Below are 22,342 nucleotides of genomic sequence, written 5' to 3' on the forward strand. Positions count from 1 at the left end.
CTTACGGCTGATATGAGGACAAATAAGTTAATAAATAAAGTGCCTGAACAGAGTGTGGCCCATGGTGAAGACTCTGCACGTATTAGCGAGTATTACCGCTATTCTACTGTTATTGGGGGCATGGTGAGCATGACATAAATGTTGGTCATTGTTATCATCACCCAGTTAAGACTTAGCACAGCAAGATCAAAGTAAATTCAGCAATAATTCACTAACACAGAGTGAAATGTATATTAGTTTAATGCTATTTATGCTTATTCACAAATGCAAATATTTGGATACATCCCTGTAACTGACCTCCAACAGGACTTGGGCTTTGTGAATTTCAAATCCCTGCACATTGAGTTTCTGGGAGGAGACTAGGGAGGGGCTGCACTCTGTGAAGAGATCCTCAAATGAGGAAACATGGTTGGGTTGGCTTCCTCCTTTTCAAAGTGTGCCCTAGACTAGCACTCCTCAAATTTCCCCATGTCTATGAACCACCTGGGACTTTTGTTAAAATGCAGGCTCAGACAATGTCCACAATAGCCAAACTGTGGAAAGAGCCAAGATGTCCATCAACAGATGAATGGATAAAGAAGATGTGGTATATATATATACAATGGAATATTATGCAGCCATCAAAAGGAATGAGATCTTGCCATTTGCAACGACGTGGATGGAACTGGAGGGTATTATGTTGAGCGAAATAAGTCAATCAGAGAAAGACATGTATCATATGACCTCACTGATATGAGGAATTCTTAATCTCAGGAAACAAACTGAGGGTTGCTGGAGTGGGGGGTGGGATGGGAGGGATGGGGTGACTGGGTGATGGACACTGGGGAGGGTATGTGTTCTGGTAAGCGCTGTGAATTGTGCAAGACTGTTGAATCTTAGATCTGTACCTCTGAAACAAATAATGCAATATATGTTAAGAAAGAAAAAAAGAAGAAGAAGAATGTAGCAGGAGGGGAAGAATGAAGGGGGGGAAATCGGAGGGGGAGAAGAACCATGAGAGACGATGGACTCTGAAAAACAAACTGAGGGTTCTAGAGGGGAGGGGGTTGGGAGGATGGGTTAGCCTGGTGATGGGTATTGAGGAGGGCACGTTCTGCATGGAGCACTGGGTGTTATGCACAAACAATGAATCATGGAACACTATATCTAAAACTAATGATGTAATGTATGGGGATTAACATAACAATAAAAAAATTAAAAAAAAATGCAGGCTCATATTTATTTGGTCCTGGGATCAAGTCCCGCATCTGGCTCCCTGCTCAGTGGGGAGTCTGCTTCTCTCTCTCTCCCTCTGCTGCTCCCCCTGCTTGTGCTCTCTCTCTCGCTCTCTGACAAATAAATAAAATCTTAAAAAAAAAAAATGCAGGCTCAGAATCAGCAGGTCTGGGGTGGATTTTAACCAAACTCTGAGGTGATGCATTTTGAGCAAACTCCGAGGTGATGCCTATTCTGCAGGTCCCAGAGATGGAGGAGGGAGAAAGCTGGGGCATCTATGTAGGTGTGAGCTCTGTCTGGGAGGGCCTCTTTGCTTTCAGGCAGGGCTGAATGACCACCGACTGTCCTCTTGCTTCATCAAATTCCCAAAGGAAAAGCTCCTTCTCTGCCTTACAGGCATTTACTTCTTACTCAGACCTTCTTGCTCATACAAATATCCACAGGCTTGAAGACTTCTCTCAAGCTTTAGATTTTTCTTTCAGCCAAAGGTCCCCCGGTTACATCAATGGACACACTGCTGTCCGTAACTTGATGAGATTGTTACAGGATTCATGCTTCCAGGCCCCACCCTGTGGTTTCTGATTCTACTGCTCTGGGTTTTTTTGTTTTAAGCACACCCCCTGGGTGTGGTCCGACGTGCACCAGGTTTGGGACCCTCTGCTTATGGCCCCAACAGCTTGCACCTCATACCAGGCGTTTCCATTCGTGCAGCTTGTGGACAAGCATCTTCCCTCACACACGGGAAAGAAGCCTGCATCCCAGCTCCCAAAACAGACCAATGGCTGTCCCAGAGCCTCCCAACCAGGACCCGGATGTGGACGAATGTGGGGCAGAAGTGAGAGCTCCTCTGAATTAAGCTGGTACTTTTTGTCTTCTAGGAGGTCACGAATGATAACAGAGAGGTCCCAGTCGGGATGCATCAGCAAAGGATATCCCTATAATGAACAGGTGGCTGACAGCCCGGACATTGCTAACTCTCCCATGTGTCTCTGGCCACAGTTTTGTTCTTTGCGGTTCAGTGGCTTGTCTCAAAACGAGCCAAAAGTGAATCTTGCCGAACATGGAAACGAGCAAGTTCACACACAGCGGCCGCCAGATAAATCCTTTTAAAAATCGAACTAAACGGAGTCCAACTCACTCTCGACACGGAGGTGGCCTGAAAACAAACCATGAACCTGTTCAGAGGCAGGAAGTCATTTAGAAACCCCACATTTGCTAGAACCTCACAAGATTCTGCACCTTTGAGGGGCAGAAAGGAATTTGAAGAGGAAGAAGGCAGGATCTGCCTTTGTTTCAATGAGGGACGTCTGCTGGGTAAGTGTGGGAGCCCTGAGGGGCGCTTGTAGGGGGAGAGGACAGCATGAGCACCTGCCACTGGGGCCCTCGCAAAAGCCACGAGCTGCTGAGAATGTCTCCTGGTTTGAGTGTTTTGGGAAACTATTTGCAAAGCTAGCTGCATTCATTCCAGATGGCGACAGTGGTGTGGTTGGTGAAACTATTAAAAGCTGGAAAGCAGTCAAAAATAGCTGTTGGGTCTTGAAGTTCCCAAGGTCTTATTCCCCAGTGAAGGAGGCTGGAAGCACTGGGGGGCCCCGGGGTTGCTGTGGGAAACACAGAGGTGAGGGGAGCGGACGGGACGTGGCAGAGCCCACAGTCCTTTGCAAGCAGCCTTTCTCAACCCACTTCTCTGAAAGATGTCAGCTTCGCAGACACTTTTTTGGGTGGCTATTTTATCCATTCTTCCAAGGATCGTACCTAACTAGGACCGCGATGCATTGGAGTAAAGTCAATTCCTGACGAGCCTGATGGAGAAGGCTGCGGGTTTCCAGATTCTGGGCTGAAGGTGAGATCCTAGCAAAAAGCACCCAGGAAAGGCGAATCCCGGCTCCCTCCTGGTGCTAGGGCATAAGTCACCTCAGCTGCAGAGGCTGGAAAGGGGAGAAGAACCGCGAGCACCAGGGGGTGTGCCATTGAGTTAAAAGTTACAAGAAAGAACCTTTGCCGCCAAGGGCCAAAGAGGAAGCAATGGGCATCGGGCACAAATTCTGGTTTTCTGTTTATTTAACTCAGAGCAGATCTGCCCATCAGCGCACGTGTGTTTGTGTGTGTGCACGCACGAGCACACACACACACACACATGCATACAGAGTTCCAGCACTTAAGGCAAATTGGCCACAGGCCAAGAGATCAATCCCAGACCCTACAGCCTGCCTCACACTGTGTCCTCTGGAAAACCAGCTCCACACACAGACTGGAACTGTCTGGCTCCTGCAGGCTCCGTGTCCAGGAAATCCCGCCGAGCTCCCTAATCCAGGCAGGTTACTATTACATGCTTAGGCAGCAAGGCACCCCACTCCCAAGGAACCACCTAATGAAAGCCTCATGTGTCAACTTCAGTTGCACAGACAAACTCAGCCTATATCCCTCGTGCCAAAGGGATGACCTCACCGTCGGGCAAACTGGCAGGGACCCCAGAAAGAGAAGGTCGGTGTGTGGGCCAGACCTGCTCCTAATCACAGCCAGCTGGGGTGGACAGAGGCACTGCTCCATCTCCTGCTGTCCCCGGGACACCAGGGTCTGCGAGCCCGGAGGCACCATCAGCCTACGGCTAAGAATCCCAAGCTCCAGCCCAAACACCCCATTTTTTGAGCAGTGTCCCCATAAAAATGTCTGCCATTCCACAAGTTTCATGCCAAAGAATAGCTTAATTCAGGAAGGCCAAATCTCTGTGGAGAACCCCCAGTTACAGAAGCTAGAAAGGAAGGATATAATTAGGACCTATTTTTTTTTTTAACAGAAGCTCAAAAGGCCCATTAAGCAAAGGACATGAGACACAGTCCATCCATATCCAGAATGCAGTACCCCAGAAATCCCACTTACCAGCCTCATTCACAGAACTCTTAAATACACACATTTCAGCCTCGGACTGGGCATCTTTCACTTAGTTCTTTAACACTTAGGCAATTAATATTAACTGCTGGAGCAACTCTTTCTACGTACATCACTGCTCTGTCTTCATGTTGCTGCATTTAATCTTTTGTAAGCAACAAAACAAAACCTCAAAGAAGCTGCGCTTCAAAAGTAAAGAAACGTGTTTTGACCTGATTTCATCACCATGAAGTAGCTGATGACCTCAGCTTTTTTTTTTTTTTTAAACCCGAGCTTTTGTTAAAGGAACGAATAGAAGTTCTCTACAAGAGAACTGCTTAGTCCTTTTAAGTTCTGGTAATTTCTGCCTTTGGCATTGGTAGCTGAGTATGTAAGTTGTAAATAAATGGGCAAAACTTGGAAGCTCTTAAACTGAATCCCATATGGAACTCTGCCCAAGTCCCGATGGGTCCCTTGCACACCCGGGACACACAAGATCCCCTGGGCCTCCAAGACCTCATGGACTCAGGGAGGATTTGCAACAATGTAAAAACTCCCTGTGAGCTGAGACCCAAGGAGTGAATAAGCAAAGAAGTAGGATGGACTTTGATGAAGACCCTTCAATTTCAGAGGAGTAACTCACCCACAATAGGGCTGGCTCCTTTTTATTAAATGTTGCTAATTCCATTTGCTTGTAGTCTATTCCACTAGGTTTTGTTACAGGAGTTGTGGGCAGAGAATCAAAAGCACAGAATCTTCGTTCCAAAAACGGAAGTGTAGCTTAAGATTTCTATTATTTTAAGGAGGAAACTTTTTCTGGAAATGTATCTCCGAAATGATGATGGGGGGTCAGTGGAAAACAGATTTTGCTGTATGATTTGCGCTTTGCTCTAGCTTTTCAGAAATATCTAAAGCAAGCAGCTAAATATAAAGCAAGGTCAAATCAGTCCTGCAAAGACATGGTGAGTCACAATCAATCAGAGTTGTAAGGACAAGGCTGGGGCTGCTTATACCACTGAACACCCCTGATGAAACATCCCTTTCCTGAACCAGAAAATAAATGTCCACAGCTGCACTTGGTGGCTGGTGCTGGAGTTCATTCACCATATGGTCACCCTTATTATCATCCTTCCAGCAATTCCAGCGAGATAACAGGAGAGAGCTGGTTCTTCCAATCAGCTGCAGGCCAAGCAAACATCTCCCTACCACAGTCTTTTCCTCCAAGGGACTTCCTGACCCCATGTTCTGCTTCCTGTTTTTTCCTTGTATACTTCATGTTCTACCTGAGAGTCCCAATGCTCACCACTCTGGACCCCCTGAGGCCTGGGATTGAGCTGCTTTTCAGAGGGGGTGAGTGTGTGTTGGAAAAAAAAAAAAAGAAGAAGAAGGCTTTTTCTTGGACCTTCAGCCAAGGCAGAATCTAAATGTCAGGCGGGTCACAACTGGTTTGGGATAGCCTCAGGGTTTTGGAACAGGAAAGAACCTTAAAGATGTCATGTGTCACTTTTTAGAACTTTTAAAATACGTGAAACCCTTTTCCCCAGTGAGGTTGTATATAGAAACCCAGTAAGTGAAAAAGAGAGAAAAGAAACTGTTATTATACCCATACAATGGCATATGATTTGGCCATAAAAAAAAAAGTACAAATACATGCTATAATGTGGATAAACCTTGCAAACATTATGCTAAGTAAAAACAGCCAGTCACAAAGGACCACACATTGTAGGATTCCATCTTATATGAAATGTCCAGAGAGAGCAAATCCACAGAAACAGAAAGTAGATTAGTGGTTGCCTAGGGCTTGGGGGATAGAGGGATGCGAGGTGGCAGCTGAAAGGTCGCGTTTCTTTTTGGAGTGGTGACAATGCTCTAAAATTGATTACGGTGTGGTTACCCCAATCTGTGAATCCACTAAACGCCATTGAATCACACCGTTTAAATGGGTGAGTTTTATGGCATGTGCACTCTATCTCCGTAAAGCTATTTAACAGAGAGGGAGGAGAGGAGGAAAGATCTCTGGTGGCTGTTCCAGCAGCCAGACCGCCTCCCTCACCCTGTTCCCTCCGGTGGCCCCAGAACCACCTTTGCAGGCCCCAGGGACCGCACGGAGTGTTGTTGGAACAATCTTGGTCTAGCCCTCAAATGTAAACCAAGACATGACCCCAAGCCTTTTGACCCCAAGTGCAAGGCCCTTTAAAGCCAAGGTCTCACTGATGAGCCGGGGCTCATCCTGGGGGACACGCTGTGCGCCCGGGGCTCACCGTCCATGTCCAGGCGCTGCATGATGATGGCCAGCTCCACCTCACTCGGCATGTACCCCAAAGAACGCATGGCCATTCCTAGCTCCTGCTTGGAGATGAAGCCATTCCCATCTCGGTCCAGAACCCGAAAGGCCTCTCGGATCTCTACAAGGGGAAAGCAAACAAAGTCCGATGGTCACATGGCTTGGTCTGTTGCATTGAAATTACCAGTGATCCTCTACTGAACACTCCTAACGGCCTTACAAATACTAATATGTCAGAACCCTTTAATCAGATAAAAGAGCGGCCAAAAGAGGGACAAAAGAAAGAAAGGGGAATGAAAAACAAGGAAAGGAAGAGAAGGGGTAAAGGAAAAAAGAAAACTAGCCCCAAGCATCCTTAAAACACCACGGTCGCCGCATAATTCGACGGTGGTCCCAGCGGAGACCTGTGTTCGCTGAGGACACTTCCTGGGCAGGAACGAGCAGGTTAGGTTTCAGCCTTGAGGACAGCTCTGCCCCTTAACCCGGGCACTTCGTTTGCAGAAACAAGAACAAGATTCCCCTCTGCAGGCTCGTGTATCAGCCCCCTGCTGCAGGTGGAGCTGGGCAGAAGGCTTTTTTTAACCCCATAGGAAGACAGGAGTTACTATCCTGCTGTTTTTATTTCATCCTCTAATTTACAGCTATTTTACGGCTATAAACAACCTCAGATCAATAAGAGTGTCATAAAAGCCCAAAAAAGGCATCTTTAATCACATTCTCTCCAGGCCAGGAGAGGATCTGATATCAACAAGGCCATCCCACTCAGCAGGTGATCGCCCATCCTCTGACCCCAGCCTGAGTTGTTCTGCATTTGGCCCAGAACCCCTCCCTCCAGAGCCCCCGTGGCCTGTCGGTCCTGGGTTGGCTGAGCATTAACACATCACACCGCCACGAGGCATGGCGTGGAGAATTCGAGATCAGGGTCTGAAAATGACAGGTTCATCAATGGTGTCTGAGCACCAGACTTGGCTAGCTTTGACTTTTCATCGATAAACCCAGTGCAAGCAGGTATGGTTGCTGCCAACATTCATCACGCTGTTCGGCAAGAATTGGCTGTCCGGGATGCCTGGGTGGCTCAGTCGGTCAAGCAGCTGCCTTTGGCCCCGGGTCATGGTCCCAGGGTCCTGGGATCAAGCCCCACATCGGGCTCCTTGCTCAGCAGGAAGCCTGCTTCTCCCTCTCCCTCCCTCTGCTTGTGTTCCCTCTGTCAAATAAATAAAATCTTAAAAAAAGAAAAAAAGAAAAAAAAGAATCGGCTGTCCGTACCTAAGGAGCACGGAAGTAAGTACATCAGAGAACCAACAACATGTTACCCATGGGCACCACCGTTCTCCTCCAGAGCCCTACACTCCAGTCGGGAAGGAAAGACCCATGAGGAAACTGACAGGAACTCTTGAAACTAAGCCAAGACACTGGCCCTAACCCGTTTACCTACTGCTTCTCGAAATAGCTGACTATGCTCCTGGGCAACACCTGGAACCACACCCTTACCCAAACAAGCTCTGGCGCCTTCCCATTTGTACGAATTTCCCCGGGGCTGTTGCAACAAATCACTACAAACATTGCGGCTGAAAACAACAGAAATTTCTTTTATTTTTTTTAAGATGTTATTTGTTTGATGGAGAGAGAGAGAGAGCACAAGCAGGGGGAGCAGCAGAGGGAGAGGGAGAAGCAGAACCCCTGTGGAGCAGGGAGCCCGACATGGGGCTCGATCCCAGATCATGACCTGAGCCCAAGGCAGACACGTAACCGACTGAGCCATCCAGGCGCCCATCAACAGAAATTTCTTCTCTCACAATCTGGAAGCCGAGGTACGAAATCAGGATCACTGGACCAAAATCAAGGTGGGGACAGGGCTGTGCTCTCCTAGGGCAGAATCTGTCCCTTGCCTCTTCCAGCTTTGGGTGGCTGCCGGCATTCCTTGGTTTGTGGCCAGGTCCCTCCAATCCCTGCCTCTGTGGCCACATCACCTTTTCCTCTTTTTTTTTAATAAAGATTTTATTTATTTGATAGAGAGAGAGAGAGAGCACAAGCAGGGGGAGTGGCAGGCAGAGGGAGAGAGAGAAGCAGGCTTCCCACCGAGCAAGGAGCCTGATGCGGGGCTCGATCCCAGGACCCTGGGATCAGGACCCGAGCTTCAGGCAGACGCCTAACTGACTGAGCCACCCAGGCGCCCCCCTTTTCCTCTTCTGTCTGTGATCTTCCTCTGCCTTCCACTTCTAAGGACACTTGTGATGGCATTTAGGACCCACCCAGATAACCCAGGATAAGCTCCCCATCTCAAGACCCTCAGCTTAACATCTGCAAAAGCCTTTTTTTTTTTTTTCCCAAGGAAATATTCACAAGTTCCAAGGTTGAGGACCTGATACCTCTGGGGCCCGATTTTCAGACTGCTGCCCTCTTCCATCCCAGGATTTCCACCTGGAATGCCTTGCCTTCCTCTTTAGCTGCCCAAATCCTGTCGGTCCTTCAAGGCTGAGTCAGGAACTGTGGGTTCCACAAAAATGTCTTTGCCCACCATGGCCAGCGTCTCTCCCTCTCTGCTCCTGTTCAGTGGTTCGTTCGTTCCTTTCTCATGACGTCAGCCCATCCCATCTAAAGACACGATGGTTGGTGCAGAAATCATACATCTCTTGTATGTATCATTGTATGTATCTTGTATGTATCTTACATGTATCAGAAATCCCCTCTTCATACACTTAATTCATCTTTGTATTCCCACTGACACTTTGAAGGAGGCATTACACAGACCACTGTTCAATGGATGATGGGTCTCACTAGGTAGGGCTCGTGTATTAGTAGCAAATTCACTATCAATACTAATTCTGCACGTTCAGTGCTTTCTGAGAATAAGTGTGGGCTCCAGCAGACAGAGGACCAGCCTGTGAGCTGGGACCCTAGGCTCCTGGCCAGGCACATTAGCTAATTAGGTCCGCAGCCAAACCCTGAGGCCTCAGATTGTTCATGTGTAAAATGAGCTGGGTTGGCCACGAGGATCCCTAAGGTCCTTCCAGACCTTTTCTGGGGATCTGTGGACATTGTTAAAGTGTTTAAGAGAAGAACAGGAAGCCTGTGTTCTCTTTCATACCCTATTAATCTACTGTTCAAACACCCCTCTTTTTTCCATTGAGGATAAAGAAAAAATTTCAGTCTGGTCCAAATCCTGAATCAAGGGGTTTGTCTGCACTTTTAGGCTTTTCTCGCCCATGAAACATGCCCAAGATGCCCTCAGGCAGACATATGTTTTCCTACCAAGTCCCAGGTGGCCCGGAAAGAGCTTAGAGTCACTCCTCAGCGCGAGGTCATGGCACACAACACTCAAGGACAGTGGGGCGGAGACCACGGCCTCACATGGCCTGAGCCCAGATGCCGAGGGCAGAAGGATGCAGATGCAGGGTCTCCCGAGGTGGGAGTCAGCCCACAAGGAAGTCATTCTGGCCCTGCCCTACACCCGGGGCAGGCTTCTCCCTCAGCCTCGATGGCCCCCATCTGAAAAATGGGTTGGGTTGGCTCTCCTTCTAGCCTCTCTAATGGGCCTCTACTTCAGAGCTGGCATATACCGTGCAATAGTAGGAAATGTCAGATGACGACAGGGGCCTGGCCTGGAGTCAAAGAAGAGGCCAGGGTCTTAGGTGGGCCACCTGGATGACCAGCTGCACGCTGAGCTCGGCCCCTTGTCCTCCTTTCCCGAGGCACATCTGCACTCGCCGTCCCTCTGACTCAATCCTGAGCTCCCTGGCTGTTTCGATCACTCTGACAGGGCAATTCCCTTCTGTTGACAGGGTGACAGGGTCTGGCCTCATTCCTGTGATCCCCCTGCATATGCCCTAGATCTCACAAATGAACAAGGCTGTATCCTTACACGGGACACCCTGGAGAGGCCTGATCGAGGATGTGTGTGAACTTGGCCTAGAAATAAAGGCCCTGATGGGTGTGCCTCGCGACCCCCACCTCACTGCCCGGGCTACTCCTAGAGCCACCTCACCCTTGGGCTGCAGGAGTCAGACGGAGGCCACCGCAGAGCTGGCCTGCTGGGAAGGGACATGATCCCTTGAGGCTTCACACCCCCATAGTTTGCCGTCTGCAGTAAGTAAGCAGGCCAGCCCTGCTCCAGCCCAAAACAGCACAGCACAGGTACAAACCAGCTCAGAGTTCTGTTTTCTGTGGCCTCCAGGTAAGTGGGACAAAGCTGCACTTCTCTGTTTGCCCAGAATTTCTGCTCCTGGCTCCCAAGTAGAGAGAGAGAGAGAGAGAGAGAGAGAGAGTGTGTGTGTGTGTGTGTGTGTGCAGACAAAGCTCACTAACTTCATTTTCTTTCAAAATAACAGAGAGGGAGGAAAAAAAGTACAAAACTAGAAATCCATAATAGGAGCCTCTGGAGATTTAATCTTTCCAGGGTAGGGAAAGCCCAGGCAAATGAGAAGCTTATTAGAAGGAAATGGGTCTTGCAGCCGGAGACATGTGATGTGTGCCTCGTTTTATTTTTATTTTTAATAGCAGAACAGGGTGTGAGAAATATGCCCATAAAACCAGCAGAGACACAGAAGCAGGCCGGCTCCCCCTGCCTATGGCTACAGGCAGCCTGCTGGCAACACGGAGGGGCCCTGGCCACTCTCCACATCCTTGGGAAGTGAGGACCACAGATCAGGCTTCAGGAACAACCCCGTAATGTGGTGTGCTTTTCGCTGGAATTTATCCCCTCTCCGGGCTGAAGTCCCCGGTGCTTCAGAGTTATATAAGCGTGCTGTGCTTTCAGTCTTTAAGTTAGTTTCATGCTCATATCAGACACCAGCATGGCAATTCGCCCACTGGCAAGAGGCCTTTGCAGATTCCAGAAGGGGCCACGGTGATGGCGATGAGAGCCCGGCCAACCACAATTTTATGGACTATGAAAGGTAGCGTCATACAACACACCTTCTGGCAGAAGGAAGCCGCTCTCTGCATATGGGAACTCCCAGAACAAAGTCTGCATTCCCACAGGGATCTGCACCTCTCCTCCCTGATATTCTGGAGCCAAGCAAGGTCTGGACTAGAAATCAAGCTGCTGTAGAGCCCAAGAGATTTACTTCTCGTTACACCAGCAAGTGTGTCTTCTTAAAACCATCAGAGACGCCACTCGTACCACCTGCATCCCAACCCAGTGCCCCCTAAGAACCAGGCTTCAGTTCCATGACGCCCCCCCCCCCCCAGGGACATGGCCAATTCGGGCAGGAACAACGGCAGAGGCACGGCCATCATACAGAACAGACTCATCAGGCAGGCCGCCCCAATAAAGTGTGCATCAGATGAAAACCAGACACCAGCCAGAGTCAATATTCATTGGCTAATGAATTCGCTGGCCTTGAAGAATCGGCTGAAATTCACGGCGCTAATTTGCAAACTCCGAATCGGTAATGAAGAGCAACAGTTTTTCCTACCTCAACCCCTGTTAGATGCGAAATCTGTCTAGTCTCCACGGAAATGTGTCTTTAGGAAGAACGTGGGCTTTAAGCACAAGAAGCGATAGCTCTATTAATGAGCAAGATGCGTTTTGTTGATACACATCATTGAGAAATGGCAAAACTGGAGACATGCGATTCAGCAAGGTAATTATTGAATACCCACATAAGTGCACCAGAAAACACAAGATAGGAACCTCAAGGTCTTTATTCAGAGGAATTAATAGGACAGGGACTGAGTCAATGACAAAAGAGATCTAGAAGAATCTCCATCTGCTCTGTGAAAGACAAATGAATATTTAGAGATGATTAATACAGCCGTTCATTCACTGAAGAGTTGCTATTTACTTACTGCGTGCCATATGCCGTGCTAGAACAGTTAGGTAGCAAAAGAAACTTTCCAAGCTATAAGAAGCTTATATTCTAGTTGGAGAGACAGAGAGGTGATGGGATAGTCACAGCAGAGAATGCCAAGAGCAATCTACAAGCCTACAGAAAACCCATGGATATCCTTCCATATGAGAGAGCCAACTCTTGTGACAGGGTCACACCAGAATCTTCTGACATTGAGAGATGAGGGGAAGAAGCTCATGAGGGCAAGATCACAAAGGGCCCCGGGGCCATCCAAGCGGTACCCTGCAGACCACGCGTTGGCAAATAATGGCCCATGGCCAAATCTGGCCCGCCACCTGCTTTGAAAATAAAGTGTTTCTGGAACGCATCATTTACACGCTGTCTATGTCTGCTGCCTACTGGGTAGTGCTCTGGTACTACACAAATAAAACTGAGAAGTTGTGACAGGGATGGTTTGGCCCCCAAGGCCTGAAACAGTCCACTTTGGCCTTTTATAGTTAGTTTGTAAACTCCTACTGCAGGCCACGGAGCCCTCAGTGGTTATAAATTAAAAAAAAAAAAAAAAGAAAGGATCAGATTTTTTTTTTAAGATTTTATGTATTTATTTGAGAGAGAGAGAGAGAACACAAGTGGTGGGGAGCACCAGAGGGAGAAGGACAAGGAGACTCCATGCTGAACACAGAGCCCAATGCGGGGCTCGATCCCAAGACCCTGAGATCATGACCTGAGCCCAAATCAAGAGTTGGATGCTTAACCAACTGAGCCACCCAGGAGCCCCAGGATCAGATTGGTTTTTGAAACTGAGGGATCTGGCACCCGGGTGGCTGAGAGGTGAGAAGCAGAGCCCTCACCGGGAGGCCTCACCACAGAGTCTACAAGAAGATGAGAAGCCTGAGCTTGGCAACGTGGAGTTGCTAGCAGGGTCCGAGGGACTTTTCTAGGTGGTCAGCCGGGAGGGCTCAGGTGTCCGGGGTTTAGGAGAGGGGGCTTTGAGGATGATGCTGGGGTTTCTAGTTGGCCTGATGGGGTTGAGGGCTGATGGCATTAACTGAGAGAGAATTCAGGAGGAAGCACGTGTTTTCAGAGTGGGAAGGGAAGGGGCGTTTCGGCCACACGGAGTACAGGGCAAGGAGAGATACCCGGGCGGCCAGGTTTGGTGAGCATTTGGAAATAAGGGACTAGCTATCGCTGACTAGTAATACTGAGTATACAACCAGAATGGAAAATGGGAACAGAATGACCATAATTGCATATAAAACGCTGGTTCAATCCCAGTGCGGGTTTTAGTGTGAACGAGTTCCAATTTAATTCTACTTAATCAGTCCGCAAATACAACTAGTTGTTTTCAATAATTAGGGAACACAGGGGTGAGGGTTCCAACAGCCAGGGAGGGGTTCAGGGTCCCCAAGGAGGACCTTTGTGCCGGGAGGAGGCGGGGTCAGAAGTGTTCTGCATCGAGTAACACTGACTGGGGACGAGTCAGGCGGATGGGGCAGGGTGGGGCTCGGCACTGCTCTGTATAGCGCGCTTTATTAAGCTGGATTTTTTTTCTTGGTACTGTCTTCAAAGGGCTAAAGGAGCCTCACTCCTAGGTTATTTGCTGTTTGAGGTGTGACAAGTGCTCGTTCATTGGGCTTCTTCCACAGATTCAGATGGTAATGAACGCTACAGTGGAACACAACAGAGTCACAGTTAAGAGGGGTCCCAACCCTGGAGGCATTTCTGTATTTCTTTGTTCATTTATCTGTTTAAGTGGAGTCGTGTTTCGCAAAGGAGCCTTAAAGGACGGAAGGTTTACCTGAGAAAAAAAGAGGATGCACAGGAGAGAGGAGAGAGAAGCCAAAATAGAAAACACCCGGAAATACACAGGGAGGAGGTGTGTTGCCTACTGACGTGTTAGGATTTCAAATCCATGTCTTGCAAGCTTGTTTGGGGCAAAGCTGTTTGTGCTTTGAATTTGTTTTGAATGACTCGTTTTGATGAAACTGTTTTGAAGTTGAATATTAGGACCTTCTTATCCAACTCTTGCACCTGAAGCTGAGAGGACCATTGCGCCCTGGACACCATAGTAATGGCAATGGCGTCCATCACATGATGGACCAAGAGGTGCGACCCGTTACTTGAGAGTATTTGGTCTGGGCGAGGCTGCTCTTTGCTGATCTATATAGCTTTCCAAAGATCTTGAGACACTTGCTGCTGCCATGGCCAGGCTACTCTTGGTTAGCGGTGGTGTTTAAACCGTGCCACAGTCTCAAGAAGAGAAGGGACCTCTGTTCCTGCCTTGGTGGGGTTTCTCCCCGTAGGCAGTGGGGCAAGCCATGTAACAGCCCCTGGAGTAATAACCTTCAGAGCAGCCTACCTTGCTGCCAACACCGGTACCGTCACCTGCTAGCTATGTGCCCCAGCAGTGAATGATACCCAACTTTTCGTTGGAAGGACGGACCCTACTGAGAACCAACTCATAGAAAGGTACACCTCCAACTAAATTTGGGCTTTATTTCTTTCATCTCCCCTTTGCCTGAACAATAGCATAATTAATCTATCACTAGCTTGAAGTATGTTATTTCTTTACCGGGTCATTAGGAGACATATGCTTTGTTGGTTTATGAAATATTATTATTATAAATTATAATTCCCACAGTGAACCTGATTAAATAAATTATTGGCAAAGGCGATCTCAGCCTCTGAGCATAATTTGTCCTGAACAAAGCAAGGTGAGCCTTAGGAGAGCCTGGAAGGAGGCTGAGAATCATAGTCAATGCGACAAAGAGGGCCTTCCAGCAGGGGCATGGCAGGAGCAAGGGGGCAGAAGTGATGCACTCTTTGGGTCCAGGTTCCTGGTTGCAGGCAACAACTGCTGTTAGCGGCACCTGCAAAAGGATATGGCTGGCAATGGTCACCATCCCTCCCAGACAGCATCATTGCCTCTGTGATCTAAGGCTAGAATCCGGAGTTGAGCACTGAGGCCCTAGACTTGCCCTGAGTCACTGGTAAACCCTGGGAGCAGACAAGAGGCAGTGTTGAAAAACATCGAAGGCCCAACACTCAAGGCTGGTGGGCCAGTGATGCGCTGCTCATACTGTGTATCTCAGGTTTCCCCATGCTCCTGGCCAATTTCATTACCTCATGACCCAAATGGCACCTTGAATTTAAAAGAAAAGCCAACTCCTTGACTAGCCAGCATTCAGAAAGAAAAGCATCTCAGTGACTTACTAAGTGGTGAAATTAGACAAAGACTCAGTATCCTAGGTCATGAAAAAATAATCATTTCTTTCCTAAAATTGGGTGGTACAAGGCAGTCAGGAAGTTAGGGGCATTTCAAAGGGTTTAAGAGCTAGGACAGAGTTTATCTGTCCCCAAATTTTATACTTGCACAGATAAAGCTGAATGGATTTTGGCATGCCAGGTTGCTTAAGCTGATGGAAAATTCCCCAACAGTACAAGAACAAACCAAATTAGACCAGACACTAACAAGGAAAGCCCATCCCAGCCAGGGGCACCCCGTGTTGGACAGAATGTTCTAGGCAGGGCTGAAAGGAAAATCATTAAAATTAGATGTGAATATGTATGAGGGTGAGAATGGCTGGAGGATCTTTAGACAAAAAGACATTCTGAGTGAAGAGAGAGAGGAAGGGCAGTTTTCTGTCTTGAGAGGTTCTGGACCTGACCTCTGGGGTCAAAAGACCAGAGCTGGACCCGCCCAGAAATGGAACATTTCCCAGGTTACACATTAATGTATGCTTCTTATGAAAAATGCCCCCAAAATGTATAAGGAAAAAAAAATAATCTAATTCACCAGTCAGCAATAACCATGCTTAATATATTAGGGCATTTTATTCCAAACTCTTTACATACAAATATTCTTAAATAAATTTGGATCCTGCACTCTCTATAGCTTTATTTTTTTTTTCCATTTAACACACAACCATTTCGATCTTCCATGTTGTTTATTAGTCTTTAAAACATCATTTCTGATGGCTACATAGTATCCCATATTATGCCTACAGCCCAACTGAGTTCCCCAAACTCCTAGTGTGGGACATTCAGGGGTCATTTCTACTTTTAAATAATGCTGCCATGGAAATCTTTGTAGGGAAATTTTCATGGGTTTTGATGATCCTTTCCTTAAGATGATATTCCAGGAATGGAATTCGTGGGTCACAGGGCAGGAACATTTTAAGGCACTTCATACATATTGCCAAGTTGCCCACTAGGACCCATTTCTACTCACTTCTGACACAACTGGCAGGGGTGGGGGGGTCCCACGCCAACTAATTCTCCAACTCTCTGGATACCAATCCAGCGTCCAACGATTTCATCCAGCCGTGACAATAACTACTCACAGTTAGTGCAGACCCCACGGGTCAGGCCACCCGTACTTCTGACTGACCAGCGGCTCTAAAGTCTGGGGTTCCCACAAACCCACCTGGAATTTGATCATTTGCTAGAATGGCTCACAGAACTCAGGAAAGCTCTTTACTAACACTTCCTGGTTTGTATATAAGGGATGCAACTCAGGAACAGCCGAATGGAAGAGATGCCCAAGACAAGGTACGGAAGCGGCCCCAGTGGGCATGGAGCGTCCATACCCTTTCTGGACACACAACCCTCCCAGCACCTCAATGTGTTCACCAGCCTGGAAGCTCTCTGAACCCTGTTATTCAGGGTTTTCATGGAGATTCCACAATGTGAGCATGGCTGATGCAATCACTGGTCACTGGTAATGGAACTCAATTCTCCAGCCCTCTCCCCTCCCTGGATGTTGGGGGCTGGGGCTAAAAGCTCCGACCCTCTCATCACACCTTGGTCTTTCTGGCAACCAGCCCCCATCCTGCAACTATCCAAGGACCCGAGCCACCAGTCATCTGGTTAGCCACTCCAGAGGTGTGGGAAGAAGAACCAGGGAAGAAGCTCAAATATCTATTTCCTATTTTATCACAATATCACACTCTCCAGAGGCAGGATCAGTTATCCCCATCCTCCATTTCACGCCATTTTTATGCACAGAATCCCAATCTCCTATGAGATATACGTTTCATCCAGCTATCACTTAGAGAGGCTTTTGTTCCTGAAGTTCAAGATCCAGATGATTGTAAAGGGGGGCTTCAAGGGGAGGAAGACAATTCAGATATCGTCTGAAAAGACCTGCAGGGTAGTCACAGACTTTGAGTAAACCCCACACTCAGCACAGGCCTGGCCCAAAGGAGGGGTCCAGGAACACGTGTGCGCACGTGTGTGCGCACACACACACACACACACACACACACAGGCCACTGACACAACAGAGCTGAGGCTCAGAGGGGAAGAGAGCTCCACTGACACGAGAAGAGTGGGGAGTGTGGGGAGAGCTGTGCTCCTGACCCCAGACTGGGACTGCTTCTGGGGCAGGATGCTGGGCAGTTTGTCCCAGGAGGAGACAGACCATCTCCCGCGGCCCAGCAGACCAAACAGCCTCACGGGGACAAGTCTGGTGCCTCCACATGAAAGGAGCCATTTCTCACACAGCAACAAGCACCTTCTCAGCGAGAAAGAGGCAAACCGCCCAAGACAGAAAGTAGGCACCGGATCACTTGGCACGAAAGCAATATCGCAAGCAGCAAATTGAGTGGAATTTATCTGTGAACAACATGGTAATAATCAATACAATTAATTCTTCATTAAGTCATGCTGTTCCTTGTGCTATAAACCTTAATACCCTGAGATCAGAGAATAATTAACATCTGAGAAAACAAAACCATTTTGTGGATTTGGCGCCCATGTGGAGGCCAAAAGAACATGATCCAAGTTCCAGAAATAAACCAGAAGCAAAGCGGGTGGAGAGAAGTAGGCGACCTCTCAGGAGTGGCTCGCACCCCATCCCCTCCCCGGGGTCTTAGGAATTCTCTTGAGAAGGAAAATCTCTCTTCGGATTATTCAGCTCAGCTCAATCCAACAAATATTTCTTGGGCACCTACTGTGTGTCAGGCACCATTCTAGGGGCTGGGGGCCATGTCCCAGGAAACCAAAGTAGAATAGCAAGTAGGACGTCCGCCTGGGAAGAGGTGGGGTCTGCACGGAACCCGCAGTGGGAAGGGAACGTGGAGGACGGCTTAGTGGCTGGAAGTCAGATTCTCTCTCCGACCCTTGCAGGCTATCATTCTAGACACCAAGTCTTTCCCCTTGACCTCTGTCATCTCTCCTAGGCTGGAAGCAGAAAATAACTTTATAATTGAAGACCAACATCTAAGCCCAAGAAAACACGAGGGGCTCTGATTGTTTTTCTTTTTTAATGAGGAAAAGATTATTATTGTTAAAGGCGATACAGCTTTGTTTTGATTCTGCTGGTTCATGCGGAGGGAAAAGGCTCTGTGCAGCCAGCACGCAGGGCTCAAGAAGAGCCAGGAGGGAGGACTGGGGTTGAATCTGGGGTGGGCTCTTCTGTGCGACCCACTACAGTAAGGGGAGTTTACTGAGCTCTAGGTTGCTCAGCACACCCATCCATCCTTAGATGACAAGGAAGGGAAGGGCGACCCAAACAAAGACAGCAAAAGAGCATGTCATGGGCACCTGCAGAGCAAAACCCTACAAAAGTTTCACGCTCCGTTATGAAAACTGATGCCTCATATCCTCTCCCTTGCCAGGGGAAGCCAGCAAGAGACACAGCCTTTTTATTCCAACCCACAGTATGAAATGCACTGCACATCATGACAGATGCATAATGCAGCTATCATACCCTTAGAAGGTGTGTGTGTGTATATATATCAGGTTGAACCATATAAAATTGCTTTTGTATAGGTAACAAATGGTCAAATATCAGCAATTTCTTCTGGTTCCAACCACCGTGTAATGGCTAACATTGATTATGTGCTCGGTCTATTCCAGGCGCTGCTCTAAGCACTCCTGGAATATTAGCTCATTTATTCCTCACAATAGCTCATGAGGAGGGTTCTGTCATTACCCTTCACCCCAGGCCACATGGTTGTGTCAGGACAGTGATCGGAACCCAGACCTTCCGGTCCCAGCGTCTGCACTCCTAAACCTCATTTTCTACCTCTTCAAACACACACTTCCCAAAATGATACATACCCTTTTCTAGGTGGGACACGCTCTGGTATTTCCTATTCTATGTCTTTCTTCTTTTTGACGCACACCCCAGTTCACTCAACTGATCTCGCTATGCAGGAACAGTTCAGGACCCACACTTGGGGAAGCCCTGGACTATGCCTGTCTTGGCTTCCCCAGGACAGCCTCTGTCTTCTTATTACTCGCTGGTACTAACCGCATCACCACATCAGACTCTCCCCCAGCAGCCTCCTGAGCTTGTCCTAGGATCTCTCTGTCGCCCCTGAATCGATGTCCTCCTCTATCACGGCTCCGGTGGTGGGATCGTCTTGTTTCCCACTTCTCCACTGAGCAATTAGCTCCCATTCACTGCCAGCGACACCGCACATGCTCCCCACCTCCGTACCACCGTCTACTCAACAACCACCTTCCTGGAGCCCCCAAGGGATGTCACCTTCTGGAAGAACAAAGAAAAGTCTTTGTTTTTGTAAACCCTATGGGCCCACCAATCTTAACACCTGACACCCACGGAATGATAGCTTTAGTCCTTGCAGGCCTAAACCCCCCAGCTGCCTGCCCCTGCCATCCGCCCCATCTGGAAGAACCTCAGCCACAGACTGGGAAGGACACAGAAGCAGGCAGCCTCCACTGGCCACAGGCATCCACCAGTCTTCCAGGCTGAGCCCAGCAGCATAAGAGGTCAGCGACGGTCCCATGTGTTTACCTTGACTTCTCCACTCCTAACTCATTAATTTTGCAGCATCTTCGACCAAGGCAGGTCCCATGCCTAAAACAGGGTCCAGAAGACTCCTAGCTGCCCATGGCGGGGAGCACACTTTGCCTGGGGACCTCAGGCCCCGAAACAAAAATTCTCATAAAGTCATCTTCCAAATCATCCATGGCCCTGGGACTCAGGGCAAAATGACAAAGGGTGGGAGTTAGAGAAATTGGCTCTACTCCAGAAAATGATTCCCCTTCTGTTGTGTAATCTTTCAACTCTAACTCATCGAACCTGTCTTTCCTTTTCCCACATGCAAGGACACACAGAAACATGGCCCAAGTCTCGTTCCCGCCGGCCTCACAAATAGACTCACCTCAGAAAAGGCAGCCTGATGAATTGTGAGGCAACGTGAGCCCAAGCCTCCCTGGGAAAGGGTGCAAAGGACAAGGCTCCCTCCTTTCCTTCACTGAATTCCCCCAGAGCAGCCTTCCCATCAGCTCCCTGCCACATTCCTTCCTACTCCATTTGGCCGTCCTGATCATTGATAAAGAGCCTGGATATGAAAGAAATTGTTCTCCGCTGCAGGCTGCATAAATATCCCATTATCAATAGGAAGCAATTAATTTGCTTAAAATTGCCAACTCTCTAATTTTGTTTTAACATGCTGCTTCTCTATCAAAATGAGTCTGCACCTTTGAAAAGACTATTTTCAAAGCCTCACAATGGCCCTAGTGTGAGAAATAACACTGAAATCAGCTGAGGCAGACTGACCCCAGGCCGGCCCTCCACAATGAAAAGGGCAGCTCAGAAAAGGAGGAAAATTGCTTTAGGAATCCTACCCAGAAACTTAATCCTAAGTGAGTCACAAGGGAGTAAGCCAACTAGTCCAGATCACACACGTGCATGCACGTGCACGTGCGCGCACGCACACACACACACACACACACACCATTCCTGATTTCTCCTGAAGAGCAGGCGATCTTGCTGGGAGGAAGCTGAGGGGCCACGCATGTCCACGTGGACTTTTGGATCGTGGAAGTAAACGGCAGAATAAAGGCAACATTTCAACCCATGGAGAAAAAGACGGATTACTTAATACATGGGGCTGCAATAATCAGTTGAGAACTTGGAAAATACTAAGTTATGATTGTACATCACACATCTACCCAAATCTACTTCTGAAAAGTTAAAAAAATGAAAGGAATTAAAACAATACATTGGACAACAAAAGAAGGCCAGGGGACCCGCGTGGGATGGAGTGAGTGAGGGGGGAAAGAAGTAGGTGGTGGCATCACAGAGACGAGGGCGGGAAGGAAGATCGCGTAGGACCTCGTAGGCCATTTCAGCACTCTGCGTTTTACTTCGAGTGAGGTGGGAGCCATAGCAGGTTGCTGAGCAAAGGAGTGATGTGGTCTCATGTGTGTGTTAAAAGGATGCCTCTGCCCACGGAAGACATACAGATGGCCAATATGTACATAAAAAGGTGCTTAACATCACCAATCACCAGGGAAATGCAAATCGAAGCCACAATGAGGTATCACCCCACACCTGTCAGAATGGCCATTATCGCCAAGACAAGAAATAGCACGTGTTGGCGAGGCTCTGGAGAAAAGGGAGCCCTTGTGTTCTGTGGGTAGGAGAGTCAATTGGTGCAGCCATGGTGGAAAACAGCATGGAGTTTCCCCCCAAAATTAAAAATAGAACAGCCCTGTGATCCAGCAATCCCATTTCTGGGTATTTATCCAAAGAGAATGAAAACACTGACTCAAAAAGATATAGGGCCCCTCCTGTTCATTGCAATAGTATGTACAGTGACCAAGAGATGGAAACAACCCAAGTGTCCATCTGTGAATGAATGGATAAAGAAGATGGGGTGATGGAGTATTACTCAGCCATCAAAAAGAATGAAATCTTGCCATTTGCAATGACGTGCATGGACCTTGAGGGCCTTACGCTAAGTGAAGTAAGTCACGCAGAGAAAGGCAAATACCATATAACCTCACTTTGTTTTGGAATTCAAAAACAAACAAACAAAATGAACTCACAGAGACATAGAACAGACGGGTGGTTACCAGAGATGGGAAGAGTGGTGCTCAGTCAGTTAAGCGGCCAACTTTTGATTTCAGCTTAGGTCGTGATCTCAGGGTCCTGGGGCTCGATCCCCTGTGCTCAGTGTGGAGTCTGCTTGAGGATTTTCTCTCTCCCTCTGCCCCTCCCCCTGCTCACACTTTCTCTCTCTTTCTCAAATCTTAAAAAAAAAAAAAAAAGGTACAAACTTCCGGTTATAAAATAAATGTCATGGGGATGCAACATACAGCATGACCATAGTTAATCATATTGTATTGCACATCCAAAAGTAGCTAGCAAGTAGATCTTTAAAGTGTTCAACACAAGGAAACAAATTTTGTAACTACGTGTGGT

General features: G+C 48.1%; 1 protein-coding gene across 7 annotated transcripts in view; it reads right to left on the bottom strand.

Annotated features, from left to right (window-relative positions):
• CALN1 (calneuron 1) overlaps positions 1-22,342 on the bottom strand; it is a 512,466-nt gene that overhangs the window by 241,000 nt on the left and 249,124 nt on the right. For 6 of the 7 annotated variants that reach the window (XM_032430792.1, XM_032430791.1, XM_032430794.1 and 3 more), the window contains one exon: positions 6,345-6,488. The exons of the other annotated variant lie outside the window; for it this stretch is intronic. In XM_032430792.1, the coding sequence (XP_032286683.1) occupies positions 6,345-6,488 (144 nt within the window). The remainder of the gene's footprint in view (positions 1-6,344; positions 6,489-22,342) is intronic. 7 annotated transcript variants of the gene reach the window in all.

The sequence above is a fragment of the Phoca vitulina genome, unplaced genomic scaffold (assembly GCF_004348235.1).
Source record: "Phoca vitulina isolate PV1807 unplaced genomic scaffold, GSC_HSeal_1.0 scaffold45, whole genome shotgun sequence".
In the NCBI taxonomy this organism is placed as follows: Eukaryota; Metazoa; Chordata; class Mammalia; order Carnivora; family Phocidae; genus Phoca; species Phoca vitulina.